Source organism: Amblyomma americanum, chromosome 4 (assembly GCF_052857255.1).
Source record: "Amblyomma americanum isolate KBUSLIRL-KWMA chromosome 4, ASM5285725v1, whole genome shotgun sequence".
NCBI classification, from domain to species: Eukaryota; Metazoa; Arthropoda; class Arachnida; order Ixodida; family Ixodidae; genus Amblyomma; species Amblyomma americanum.
The window spans coordinates 147049149-147064310 of record NC_135500.1 but is presented as its reverse complement, the minus strand read 5'-3'; the positions used below and the strand labels follow the sequence as shown (position 1 = coordinate 147064310).

At 44.2% G+C, this 15162-nt stretch overlaps 1 protein-coding gene across 1 annotated transcript in view; it reads left to right on the top strand.

Annotated features, from left to right (window-relative positions):
• The window catches only part of LOC144130399 (guanylate cyclase soluble subunit beta-1-like), a 118449-nt gene that overhangs the window by 78057 nt on the left and 25230 nt on the right, over positions 1-15162 (top strand). The window contains exons 3-6 of the mRNA XM_077664325.1: positions 8815-8918; positions 10944-11172; positions 12120-12273; positions 14307-14486. Coding sequence (XP_077520451.1) covers positions 8815-8918; positions 10944-11172; positions 12120-12273; positions 14307-14486 — 667 coding nt within the window. The remainder of the gene's footprint in view (positions 1-8814; positions 8919-10943; positions 11173-12119; positions 12274-14306; positions 14487-15162) is intronic.

Genomic DNA, 15162 nt, shown 5'->3' with positions numbered 1-15162 from the left:
ATGGAATTTCTATAGCGCTATCAGCAGCTAGCTGTATCTCCATGCATTCCAATGCTTCAAAATAGCGTTTGATAAAGCGATCAAGAATTAAAGCTACTTTTTGAACACTCTACTCACGCTTGAATTCCGAAATTCAAAACAGAAACGTGTTGAACGCTTTGTCAAACTACACTCTGACGTTATCTTGTCCTTTCTAGGTTTTAAGAAGCAGGAATAAGGCGGTCATGAATGAGTTTGTTAGCTTAAAAAATGCACCATTGGTGAACTAAGAAAAATGGAATTTAATGTTGAGTACAACTGCGCTAACATAATAAGCCTGCATTTTTCCTTAGTTCGTTGGCAACTCTTCCTTTCGTCGGCATATGTTTGGTGCCTCGGTTGCCACTGCCTCATCACGTCACGACCCCGAAACTCTCTCTATGATTACATAAATATTTTCACCACCACCACCGTCATCGTTCCGTCGCTGCCGCTTGATGACACCCTGGCGGCGAGGCAGAGAGGAAAAGGCCCGCAAACATAAAATGGCCGGCACAGGCGGGTCACAATCTCTGGCAGACCGGCCGCTTCGCCACGAAACGCTAAAAAAGGGCGAAAAACACGTTCCTGCCGTATACAATACTTAGTTGCCGACATACACCCGTAGCCGGTGTGAAGAAACGCTATATCTGTAAAAAGTGTTGCGTGTGCCCACTAAGCAGCAGCTACATGAGGCGCTGGCGTCTGTCAAGAACTCGAAATCTCTGATTGTATGGTATCTTGGTTTACATTATGGCCTAGAATAAATAAAGGGAGACTCAAACTCAGACATCCCTAAATCAAAAACTAAGGAACTGTCTATATATCCGTAAAAGCCACAGACCCGCAACTAGAGGTTCTACTTTCTCACATCGATGCTCGGTTATTACCGCGCACGTACTGCACAGCCGTCCCAATCGGAGCCGATTTATCAGTTTCGCATAAGGAAGGGGTTGAGAAAGAGTAACTACCGCTAAATTAAGAGCCGCAGATATCTAGGAATGCATGGGTTTCGGCATTGGAGGAAGGTGTCTTTTTTTGCGGTTTGCGCATCGGAATGATCGGTTCTTTCTTGCGAAGCGGACAGGGATTGACGGTTTGAAGAAATTGTCCCACATACCTATTAAGCACGCACGCGAGTTACATCGCAAACAAGACAAGGCCAAAAACATAAGTTGTTGAGGCAGCAGCGCTGGTGCTCGTGCAGCGTCCCGCTGTCTGTCCTCGGTCGTCATGACCAAGCGAGTAAAGCGTTCTCCTTTTCTTCCTGTTACTCTTGCTCTCGTCCTGCTTATCTATAGACGCTGCGCCAGGCCTGAATCATGTTGTACTGCGGCCCGATGAAACTGTTCACCCTTGAAGAAGAAAGAGCTCGTGGCTACTCCATTAAGTGGAAGTTTTGAATAAATATGTTTCAGGTAAGAATTATTTGCTAAGGACAAGCGCCCTGGGTGGAGAATATAGAAAAGGCGGAAGCGGCCGGGGGAGGGGCAGCTAGTTCAATGGCAATGCCAAGACACCGCCCAAATACGACAGCTGCCACCTTTGCAAGTGATCCATATCGATATAAAGCTCAATTACCTGGCACGAGCACAACCTTCGACAACGCTGCGTGGATTTGCTGAGATTATGGCGTAAGCATTCTCACTGGTGGCTTGAAAAAAATTCAGGGGGCACTTTGTCGACCTAAAGTGCGGTGAGGCGAAAGCCGTTAGCGCGGTGTTGCTGCTTGTGTCACTGATGTGCGGTTAAGATCTTAATTAAGTACCTGCGTTTGCCTGCATTCTGAGACTCCACTGAAGGGGCCGCTAGGAGGGAGATTGCGCGGCACTCGATTCGGTCGACAGCTAGGAGGCGTCTGGCGTGGGCGCGGGGTCGCGTCGGTGGCGCCACCTCGCGCATGCACAGTGAACTCGTGATGACGCAGCAATGGCCTTCGAGATCATCTGTACGCTCTGCCTACCGGGCGCGGGTGATCTCAGAGGCCAATGTTTACGGGCGTAACGGACGGACGGACGCGGCATGAGCCATTGAACGCTCTCGCCTTAAAATTCTGTCGAAGAGGCCTGGGAGCAGCTTGCATGGCCGCCTTGTTGTCATAAATTCGGAGCGTACTCTAGCACAGGTGCCTCGGCGATCACTCCTACATGAGGTCGTAATTTACGAAGCAGGCATGCGACTAAAGGCATAGCACCTGAAAGTGATAAACTCCTCATGCAAGTTTCATAGAGGGGCGCTAGTCAGGCAGTCAAGGAGCTCTGTGAGAAAGATGTACTAACACAGCAAGGAATGAGAGGAACGTTCGAACTTCACTTGAGGTCTAAGAGGTTAGACTCTCGATGCTCGTTCAGAACCCAGCAGGTGGGGCTAACGAAGAGACTGGAAAAAAGCGGACGTAGGGAAGCCATGCGACTTGTTTCTTATCGTCATGCCTCATCCGAGAAACATCAAAGAACTTTGCAATTTTACCGCGTCTTTGGGGGCGAGTAGGGGAGAAGTTTAGCGTTGATTTAAAGCTCGTATGATAGTCAGCACTTATCGAAGCCAATCTGACGGCAGATTAACAGTTAACGAAACACCGAATGGTGTCAAACATAAACGAGAGATTTCCAAATTTGTTTGATTCTGCCTCCACATAGCACAAGTTATTTATGAGTTCACCTTTCGTCAGTTTTGTTAAGCAATAGCAGCTCCTTCCGTTGTTCTGCTTAGAGTTCTGAGCGGAACCGGTTTGCACGTAGTCTTCTCGGATGGATGGAAGATTTCCTGGGGAGTCCGAAAAAAATATGCCTACGCCATCATAAAATGAGATCAGAATAATCTGCGTTACCAGTATTTATTGTGCATTTCACTTTTACATTGATCGCCTTCCCATTTGTTTATAATTTTGATTTCTATGTCGCTTTTTTGTGGCGTTGCTACGTGGGATTCTGGAGGGTGAAGTTAGGTGGTGCGGGTTAGAGGTTCGTAAGTGACAAATACCGCTTTACCGTTTAGTGCGCGAAGGTTTCCACGCATGCGCGCACACACACACACACACGCACACACAGGCACACACGCACGCACACACACACGCTCACGCACGCACACGCACGCACGCGCACGCACGCGCGCGCGCGCACACACTTGCTGAAAGACTGAGTAGTTTTATTGTTTGAAGGAGGCTGCAAATTTCTTGTCCCATATGCCGCATCTTTGTTTTAAACGTCTTTCATAACCCCAGAGAACTTCTAAGCACGACTTTCTCAGAACTGCCAGGAGCTGCTGTCCCCGCGGCATGCAGCAGGCAAGTCAAAGGCGACAGCAATACAGCGGTTTTAGGACGATGGGAATGTTGTGGGTGAGAGTAGAGGTGGAAGAACAACGTCACGAGCAGTGCCAGAGGAGGGCGCGTTGGAGTAAAGCATTATTCGCCCTGGGCATCGTCTGATATGAAGCCCGAAGTGCGAGCACGGACCAATGCACGCGCTTTTCTCCCTGCGGACATTACCATATTCAATATGCGTCGCTGTCAGCTAACTCGATATAGGGGCGTAGAGGTGGAGCTCAGTCGGGAGGAGCAAGCGGAGACAAGACAGCGAAGCCTACTCTGTGCCGCTCTTTTTCTCCACATTCGCTTCCCAATATGCGCTGCTGCCGCAAACGACCCGCGTGACCGAGATCCATTCCAGTTCCCTGCCCACTGCCGAGATTTGATTGTGGCGCAATCTCCTGGAAACCTGACACATGCATCGAGCTTGATCACTGCAGATTTGCCTTTTCTGTTGAATATTCCGTCTCAATGCCGCCTTTTCATGTGGCCTGGAAAGCGTAAAAGTCGCACGGCAATTGCGTTCTTTTTGCGTTGGCGTGGCGTTGTTTTAGCGTAGAAGTGGCTCGGCATTAGCGTTCCTTTTATGTTCGCATGGCGTCGTTTTTTACACATTACACCGCTTCCAGATGAATTAATTGCGACAAGTCTTAAGAGTGTAAGAAACGCATAAATGAGGTCTGTGTGAAGAACAAGTGGCCTCTTTATTGCCAAATATAAAGTGCCACACAAGTAAATGTCTTCGCAACATCCGATCAGCATGCCGAATTTAAATGCTTCTCCTGAAGTAGTTAGCTCTGTAGCAAAATTTGTAGGCGATGACCATTAAGATAATTAGAGAAGTATTTGCTTCAACTGAAAGTTGTCCAGTCACCCCCAATATTTGAATTAAAGTCAAAAGTTCGGCGTGGCAGTAATACGTGCTTTTATCCCTATACATATCATCTACGTACCATAGCGCTCTTCAGTATCGATAGTTCGCGATGAAAAAAATATAGCCGTACTGGGAAAAGCTAACCGCACACGGAGATTAATCCGCGCTCATATTTTGAGGCGTTCGCTCCAAGCTTAGCCTTCTTTGCAAAGCCTGATATTTGAGTCCATCTATCCCTCTAAGGAATGCCAATTAATGAGTACGTGTGGAATCATGCCAGTCTTGTGGAGTTTTATTATGGAGACCCATGGGACGACTACGCTGTGAAGTTGAAACTTTTTCCTCTATCAGCTTTGAACTTCCTTCCTTGAGAAAGAAAAATAAAACAAAAAATTAATCAGCTTTGCGTCATGACCGGGCTTAGGTGTACTTTATTTCTTATGTTATTTTCCTCTTGTAAGAATAACGTGAAAGTTTTCTCGCCTCTGATGTTGCCGCCTGCTGCAGCTCCAGTAAATGTCGACAGCCAACGTTCACGGGATGCTTGTGCTTGGGAAAAAGTTATTGTAGCGCTTCCCAGACAGCCACTCGGGGAAGTGTGATATTTGTCACAGGAGGATAGGAAAAACATATTCTGTGATACTTGTTAGTCTTTCAGACGACTAGCTAAGTTCACTCCGCAAAAAAAAAAAATGTTTCTGCACACCATTATCGTGCAGTCTTCATAACGACTAGATATACATCAAATCAGGGAAGTTCTCACATTATTAAGGTCGCATGTTTATCGAAATCATTTGCAATTTTGAACTGGAGCAACCAGTTGAAGCAACTTTGTCGAATGCAGCAGTATTCGAGAAAATAATATCTGCTTGAATTTTACATGGTTTGCTTTTACAGTGACCGCTGTTAATGCGACGTTCGCGGTTTTGAGGTGTTAGATTAACACCGCGCTATGCTTTATTACTCAGCATGCACTGACGTCATGCATGGCGTCATTACAATGCGTCATAACAAGGCTGTACGTTGAGTGGTCAGAGCAGGGTAACGTCTCGTCACGTCATTAGTCACGTCATTTGCATCAGGCAAGCGAGGACTAATAACAGAATTCATACACTATTACATTCACTGCCACAAAACTGCTGTCGCTGAATCTCCCGTTGAACAGCGGAAACCGTCTAGTGAGTTTTTTGTTTGACATTAACTTGATCTCAGGCATGCAGACTATGAGCAAAATCCTTGCTCAAGAATAGTTTAAATCTTTGGTTGATTTTCGCAGTGAAAGGCAGCGGAATAATTCCGACTTCCTTCGTTCCAAAGAGAATTCCAAAGAAGCATTTTTCACAGCGCCTTCGTGAAAGTGGGGCCTCCCAGAGCCAGCATCAAATTATCGCGCTCGTGCCAACGACGTTACAGCGTTAGAATTGGGCCCTCCCTCCAGTGAACTATACGGCTGCTAAGCCGCAGACAAAGTCACGACTCGAAGAAGCACTGCTGCCTCAGAAGGAGAGTGCTTTGTTGAAGAGCTTGAAAAAAAATGAGGGGGGGAGGGGGCGTACTTTACATGTTTACAACATTGCAGAGAAGTAAAACACGGCACCATACAGCAGCGGGCTCTTTCAAAATGAATATTTCTCCCCAGGTTTACAAGATAGAGAATCTTATTATTTCATCAGCGTGATCAGCACAGTGTGTTTTCGTACCACCGCCCATATCAATACGAATCCCTTAGCATATCCACGCAGCACCTCTTGTTGAGAGGGTGAATTCCACGATGGAACGTCGCGCTCTGCTTGTAAGCCTCTTGGTTTCCAAGAGCCGGGAGAGGAAAGGTGGCAACTTAATGTAGGATACAGTTTTTATTGCCGAAGCAGCACTGCCGAAGCAGTTTAAACGCGCCCAAATGCGGCGACTGAGTTATAGGGGAATTGTGGCTTTATATGCAAGACGCCTTTCCTTGCACGAGCCGCACCAGTTTCCTCTCTATTGTCCGTTTGCAAATGGGCATATTTTTAATATTTTTGGTACCGTTGGGCGCTTGTACACTGATTAAGAAGAGTGGTGGGCTTCTCAAGAAAATATACCGAGCGTGATTTATGTCCGATGTAAAGGGAAACGTTCTGAACTTGGCCGAGGTTGCCTTTTGTTGAGGCAGAACGTTATCGGGCACTCGCGTGAGGACGGCTGTGCATACGCGATGGTACTTATTCATGGGTCTACACAGATACAGCTTAGAAACGAGGACAAAAATACGTTGAAGAGAGCACAGCGCTCAAACCGACATTCCTGAAACAATATTTATTGTAGGCGAGGGGAGGAAATCCTTAGAACAGTCGCGAAGACGAGAAAAAAAATAGGCGATGCCATCAAAGAGTAACAACCGAAGACATAGTGAGACATAGTGAGACCGTAAATGTGTCACACGTGGTCTCAGGAGTTATTCCTGTCATGCATAGCGAACGCGTCCCTTGAGACCCTACTCGTCTTGTCTTGCCGGAAAGACTAGGAAATACGCCCCATGTAGCGACGTCTCCATGTCGATTACGTTGCTCACATTCCTGCCATCACAGCCAAGACACACGAATGCTTGAAGCATGGCAGCCATAAATCACCTGCAATATGAGCGGCACGTTCCTTCACCTCGACACCTTGGAAACATGCTTTCTTTGTCTTTGAAGCGGGAATACAAGGGGTCATCGCAGCACAACACACAGAGAGGCACTGGAAAATTATAGTAGCAGAGCTCAATGACGATACGTCCACGAGACAGGAAACACAGGTCGGCACAGAGGCGTCTCTGTAATAATATTGATATGTGCCAAAACGATTCAAACGTTTTGCAGGCTACAGGCCTATTCTGCTCATTTTTTCTGCAAATACGACACAATGCCAAAGCGGCACGAAAACAACTTGTAAGAAAGGTTCCCTCTGCATTCGATGCTAAAGGGCACCGTTTTGAGCTATTCCATCATCGAAAATTTTCTACTGCGTTTTGTGGAGGCAAATGTAACGAGAATCAAAATTGCTATTTCCTCCTCTTCGCCACTTATCCAACTTCTCTCCTGAATTATGGCACGCTTAATGTTAGCCACATATCCATTGGCCCCACATAATGGATAACATATTCATGTCGTCGTTCTTTTTCTCATTTTTATCTGCCTCGCAAGGACCTTTCTTCCAGTCAAGGTGCATGTGATCGAACAGACAGCCGGCACTGCACGACGGCTCTTCGTGTGGTCCTTAATTTAGACTGTTTGTACGAGGCGATCATGCGAGGCCTAAAGGTGTCTGACGATTTGCCGTTTCGGAGCCTCTACAAGTAGACATGGTTCCGACCAGAAGTCGAAGCAAAAGACAAGTGGCCTTCGGAGCATCACTGTTTATTTTCTTTTGTATGTGGAGCTGTTATATTAAGCTGACCGGTTCATGACGACACGATATTATAACTGGGTCTAACATTTTACAATATATGGCAAACGTGTTGCGTATCATTTTAACAATTACCAGTTCAGCAAAAGCGCGTTTCAGAAAAGCGCCAACTCTGAAGAAAATACTTACTGTAGGGTATAGAGATTTTGTTCAGAAACGTAACCCTAGTTTTTATCATAAAAAGATGTCCGAGTGGACAGAATTTATTGGACCCAATCAACAGCTAACAAAAGCCGATGCGTAGCTGTGAAGCGCAAAATAAGCGTTGACCAGGACGGGAGTTGACGCGTCTTTAGTGCGCAAAAGAGTGAAGTAAGTAAAATTTCTTAATTATGTATGCTGTGTTTGATTTCTTCAACTTGTCGCCCTCTTTTAACGCCGCCTTAATTGAGCTGAATGGAAAGACTTCCTGTCGATTGCAAAAAAACGCGCACTTCCTTGCGGGTCAAATTAGATTTGACGCACGATGCTTGACTTCCATTCAACTCATATTGCGCAAGCTCTCGCACGGCAGCCTCAGAGAAGGCGTAAGGTGTCGGTGGTGAAAACCCGTGCTTGGAGGACTTTAATTTGCAGCCGACAAATCTGATTAGAAGACGACGAAACGTGACCTGTCCGCGAGGGCGAACTAATTAAGATCTTTTCGCATTTGGAAGAGCTGAACCGAGAAGCAAGAAGCCGAACAGTAAAAGAAGTCAGGAGCAAACACTGCCAGTACTGATTTGCAATTAGACAGTTCAAAAAAAGCACACGGCGGAAGATTAAAGACGGAAGAAAATCCATAAAATTGAAAGAGTCTGTCGTTTCTTCGAGAGTTCCGTTTGGGAATTTTGTGTATGTGTGTGTGTGTATGCTCTGCACTGAGAATGTGGCTTTAACGTTGGAGTAAGGTGAAGCATAGGCACCGCTGGGGCCAACCTGGGGAGCACGGCTGATGGAACTCGCGCCGAAAACACTAGCAGTGATTGAATTTCTGGACGAACAGTGAGTTTGATATTTTCCAGCGCAATCGATTCTGTGCAGGGGCATTAGGAGGGCCAGTTTTATAGAGTGCATCTTATCGGCTTTCCTTCTTATTTTTCCCCCTCAGTTGTGCTGAACAATCAGTGAAAGTTAACGCGATAGAGGTTGCAGGAACTAGTGGGCCGACTCCGTGACCTTGTGTTTTCCTGTCGCGACTGTGCAGGCGAAAGAGTAAGATTCGGATGCACGGCGGATCGTTCCTCATGCATCGAGTGTACGCAGACGACGTCACCTTCAAGCTGGTACAGTCGGCGTCCGAAGTGCTGGGTGAGCGCCATTTTGTCTTCGGGCTCTCATGGTTTCCTTTGTTTCGCGAATACTACTCACTTTGCAGTGAAATTTTGTAAATTGCTTCGAAGCCATTTTTTCTTGTTAAGTTTACTTGCTGTTTCTTTTGTTTCTTGCTTGGTAAAAGGTGCTCTTCTTCAGTTTGAAACCTTGAAAGAGATAAAAGTTGTTGTTCAGGATTACAGTAAGACTACCTTATAATGCTAATAATATCAAAATAAAGCAGAACTTTATGATTTCCTTGGCGTGTAACTCGTTCATTATCTTCAATAGACAATCGAATGAACAAAAAATTGACTGAAAATAACAGTTGAATAATCTGATAGTGATCTCTTGTTTAGTAGTAGCCTGAACACATGCCGCATCACTTGGCTCGGCTTCGAAGATAATTCGGGAAGAAAAGACGTGACAAATACCAGTGCCTGAAAAAAATAAAATTTGGCTTTTGAGTGAGTATACCCAATTGAGCATAATATTCGCTTCCCTGAAGAACTGAAACAAAAGTGGCAGATGGTTGGGGATACCTAGTCAAATGGAGGTGCGCAAAAAGGTATATATATGACAATGCAGCAATTATGTATTTTTTCAACAATTGTGAATGTAATATTGAATCACTGCCGTGATATTCACATTTTCTAAGCAGATTACCTTTTTCTAGCTCTCTTTTCTATGATCTCAAACAGGGCATGTGGGAGGAAAATTTGTGTGATATCGAAGTAAATGCTTCCTGTGGAAAACATTATTGGTCGTTTATATTAAATGAATGGCACTCCAGCGTACTTCTGATAGGGTGGAACAAGACTATTTATTCCGTCCTGGTGGTTGCGAGAACATTAAATGAATGAATTACATTGTTACATGACCTTTATTAGAAATATTCGTCCACTATGCTTAAAGCATGTCCTTAGCCTTGACCGTAAATTGCAAAAAAGAAAAAGGAAAGACAAAAGTTTGTGTGACATTAGCTATGGCCATGCAGAGGCAGCAACAAATTTTGATTAGCCTACTGCGGCTGAAAGCCCTTATTAATGCGAATATTCAATCGCTTCATTAGAAAGATGGACAGTCATAACTCTGGGGCGCTTGCATATCCTCAGCAATAAGAAAAAGGCTGTTTTCTTTGTATTAGTTTGATATGTTTCAACATTAGTGCCTGACTTGAGTAAAGGTTTTTTTTTTCATGTCATGCTATTTTTCTCCATCAACCAACTATTCCATGTTGCCTAGTGTCAAGTGGCTTCAGTTTCTGTCGCATATAATAATGCTGAATTTATTTATTTGGAGATTGATTCGGAAGAGAAATGATAAATGAATTGTTTCTGCGATGTGGGCAGAGAGGACTCCGTAAACTGGTTTTTGTTAAATGGTGATTTTATGTAGAAATTATTGCGCAAATTTTAGAGACGGAAATCATAACTATTTCATGCATGATTATACAGAAGGGCTGTCATTCAAAATTATTAAGTTTGAAAAATTCTTTGTGCTTTGTGTTCAATGTAGAAGTGACGAGTTAAAAATCAGTTGGACTGGAACATAAAGCCATCCGGCTGTAAATGAGGGAATGTAAATGAGGGGATGTAAATGACTAGGCTTCAGACATACGCTTCTGTGCCTAACGTGTAGGAAACGATACGACGAATACATTCACGTACAACCTAGAGGCGAGCTTTGTGTATACTATGCGCCAACAGTTGAAACACGTCCTGCTTATGGTTTTGAACAAGTTACAAAGTTCATTTTAATTATTGTCTGTACAATGTCGCCTATTATTAACATGGCGTCTGCGCAGTGACGGGCGACGACGTGAAGGTGCTTCAATTTAAACATCCTTCAGGACTAATCTGAAAGGTGAAATTAAGTGTAAGACTGTGAGTATTGTATCACCACGTAGGGACGCCCAGGCATGCACTGTATCCATACAATGGACGCCAGCGTTGCTATACTAATTCTCCCTCAGTGTAAAATGACCGACTGGCAAACTTGTCGAATTTTTCGCCCTCACAGAGATGACACCAGACGCGTGCCTGGAGGCGCTGGGTTGCCATTTCCTCTACTTCTGCCAGCAACACGGCTACGACCACATTCTCCGCGTACTGGGCTCCAACCTCACCGACTTCCTGACAAACCTCGACAACCTCCACGACCACCTAGCGTCCACCTACCCCGGCATGAGCGCACCATCATTTAGAGTCTCGCCAGGACCAATGGGCAGCCTACACCTTCATTACTGCAGGTGCAATGATGTAGTTCATTTCCTTTCGCTTGGCATCGCACTAGTGCTCTTTTGCCGCAAACAAATCTTTACACTTATAGTGCTAAAAATCAAGATATCTGCCTAAAGGAATTGAATGCATTATTATTCTAGGTCTAGAAATTCGTTGTATGAAGACGCTGATAGCGTCACACTGCACGAGTAGTTCTGAGGTGAAGGCGCTGCTTAATGCGCTCAAATGCTCCCCGTTTCACAATGAGTTTGACATCAAGTTACAAGTTTAGAAGAGTGATACGTTAATCCTAATAAGTTAGTTTTGCTCGTAAGAAATATTGATAATAATAATTGGTTTTTGGGGAAAAGAAATGGTGCATTATCTGTCTCATATATCGTTGGACACCTGAACCGCGCAGTAAGGGAAGGGATAAAGGAGGGAGTGAAAGTAGAAAGGAAGAAAGAGGTACCGTAGTGGAGGGCTCCGGAATAATTTAGAGCACCTGGGGATCTTCAACGTGCACTGACATCGCACAGCACACGGGTGCCTTAGAGTTTTGCCTCCATAAAAACACAGCCGCCGCGGTCGGATTCGAACCCGGGAACTCCGGATCAGTAGCCGAGCACCCTAACCATGAAGCCAGCGCGGCGGGTAAGAAATATTGGCGCACACGTATTTGGAGGTTACGTGGCTTGGGTGGACAGACATTGTAGTTTCTTTTTCACAGCAGACCTAGGACAGCGTTTTCAAAGCAGCATGAATTGTTCATTTTTGACTTGTACAGCATTTCTGGTGCCTCTGCGCATTGACGGTATACGTCTTCCTTTTCATAATCTTCATTTGGCCCTCCAGTGCACAACCTGTTTACAAGAAATCTAACTTTGTGCTGAAAATGAGACAACTTTGAGCATCACAGAAAAGATTGACGACTGCTCTTGCTTCGTTTTTTTTTTTCTTCTTCTTTTGGACTTAGTGAGCGCAAAGGCCTGCACCCGATCGTCAAAGGTCTGGTGAAGGCCGTGGCGCGGGAGTTCTTCGACACGGAAGTCAACGTGAACACGTGCAAAGTAACGGACCGCGGGGACCGTGTCACCGTCATCATGGAGGTGTCCGAAAACGTGCTTCAGGTAGGCCAGTTAGGGGCGAAAAGTAAATTCAGAGTTGAAATGTTCTTGCTAGGCTGAGAAGAAAATTCTGCTATGCCTATCGCGGCGATTTTATGCTGAAAAACTTTTGAGCTGCAGCACGGGACGCCTTTCAAAGGAACAATCAATAATAACAAAAAGTATAATTTTTTTACAAGAATTTGCGTAATTGAGTGACCAATTCTTTCTTTATAAGCAGTATCCTATTCTTAGTACCTTATGTTGTGCACCAATTTCAGTCATAGACTATGCAGCCGCCGAAAATACAAAAGGAATAGCATTGCCAGCATTTTGGAAAACCGAGTTCATTCTAAGTAATTTTGACGAAATGTCACCGACTTTGGGCCTCGGAACACAGTTCGCAAGTTTCTACTACACACTGTAGAGCACATATTATGTGAATCTGAGCCTAACCTGTTAACTGAATTTGTTCGCGATGACTGCGCTGGGACCACCTTTCTTACAACCACAGAAATCAAAGCGGGTTCTTGACGTGGTCAATCGGTAGCTTAAAGTTGGGCAAACATAGCAGTTGGCCCCAGGTGCGCCCAAAATGAAGCCCCCAGTAAACTAAGCTGTTAAATCTTCGGTACATCTCCTTGCAACTGTTTGGTGGTCGGAAATCTTTATTACACGTCCTTTCAACTGCTTGGCAATCGGAACCAGAAGTTCAACTTTTTCGGACTTCTTCCATTTTAGCACGCGTGCATTATATTGTTTGAGCTTCGTAAAAATCTCTTGTAGTCATAAATTTCGTGGAGTATCATTTTAGTGGTATGAGTCTAGTCATTAGGTCCAGAGTAGTAAAAGCTAAACCTTTTCCGTAGATCGGAAATACGTTTCATTTCGTGAAAAATAATCAAAACAATTGTTAGCGTCAATGGCGTGGTGGGTGTATTATTTTTACAATCAATCAATCAATCAATCAATCAATCAATCAATCAATCAATCAATCAATCAATCAATCAATCAATCAATCAATCAATCAATCAATCAATCAATCAATCAATCAATCAATCAATCAATCGATCAGTATATCTTTCAATCAATCAATCAATCAATCAGTAGATCTTTCAATCAAACAATAATTATGTATTAAATTTTAACTACACCTTATAATGCCAATGAACCGATCAACGATTAATTCCATCAACTAGTCATTGGATCAATCACAGCATCTCCTATTTCCAAATGGCGAAAATGAAGGCCAAAGGAAGGCGGAGTACTAGCATAATTCACGAAAAATCCTAGTAACATGATGTGCGCTTTCACTCCAAAACCACCAGAATAGGCATAAATTAGCTGCGAAAACACTCATTTCCATATTTCCTACATATTTTTTTGCATTTTATACATTGTAAATTTCGCTCGTATAGCGCACCTGCAGTTTCACTATACACAATAAAACAAACAGATACTCACCGAGAAAAATTGAAACATTATTCGATATGATTAGTTACAGTGCGAACAATATAATTCTTACTGTACATAAACGCATGCGTATGAATCAGTTAAACAGCGCGCTTGTATGTTATCGATACGTGGTTGCTTTGAACATATTCGAGGCACATGCTTTTACTCAAACTGTTTGCCTATCTGTTCATTACCAGGAAAGATAAATCTCCTTCAGGGGTAAAATTAATAAGATTAATGCACACCCACTCCCTGGTAGTCACTGTTAATTCAACATATCTTCACATTTTCTAAAAGACCCCATGATAATTTTTTGGTCGTTTGCTGCTCGCTCTATTATGTCACTGCCTGCTGGGCGCCGCTAACATAACAGTCCTGGCTAATGACTACGTACAGCGTACACCAATAGGGTGCTATTATGTCACAATGTTCGTGCCCTGAAAATGATGATAGGGCTGTTTACCTTCCCAAACAGCTTTTCTTGCGCTGCTGTCACGAATCTCTTCCAATGTTTCTGTCATGATGATGAGGGGATGATAGAAAGAAGCATCGACTTTGTGTCAATTTATTTCTAATTCTGATGCTTCCCCTATTTCATCCAGCTTGCCCCCATCGAAATACCGGGTCTGATGCAAAAGAGATCATCCTTTACATCGGCCCACATTACCGACCACCTAAGCCAGAGCCCGCAGGACTTGCCTGTGGACACCAAGACCTTCTGCACAGCCTTTCCTTTTCACGTCATCTTCGACCGGGACTTCGTCATTCATCAAGCGGGAAAGGTGCGTTATGCTGCAACCAAAACGCCCCTATACATTATTCATGAGCATGGAAATACGTACACTATGCTCGCGTTCTCATAAAGCTGGGGCCAAGAAAGTGAGCAGAGAAAGTTGCACCACATATCCAAGATCACTTTCTTCAGACATGCCAAAGGTTCCCAGCCTTCTCTGCTAGGGGGAGGCACGCTTATACACTATACATATTAATGGGTTTATGTGATTTTGCTCTCAGTTTATTGATTCTATGTAAAAAAGTAGACCGGTGCGTTAAATTAGAAAGAACAGGCTAAGAGCCGCCGAGATTGGGATAAAAGATAGAATAGAAGCTAATGCATGTGACAGTGAACTTGTACTTTGTCGCCGCGGCGCGTTGTATTTAGCGAAAACGAATTACGGAAACGCCTGGGCAATTCCGGTTTTACTTTAATATACTGAAATTAATGTACACATTTGGCGTTATCTGTCAAACTGTTTCCTTTTTCACCATCACCATATCTGGTATGCATATTTCTAAGAGCTTCCGCTAATTTTAGGATAACACAGAAACGACACGTACCAACTGGTATCGTTTCTTAAGCAACCATCTTCGCAGTGTCACAGACCTCTTGCATCAGTTTTTTACTCATTAACTCTCTCTTTCTTTTGTCCACGTTTTGTTGCTTTCCTTGCTTTCACA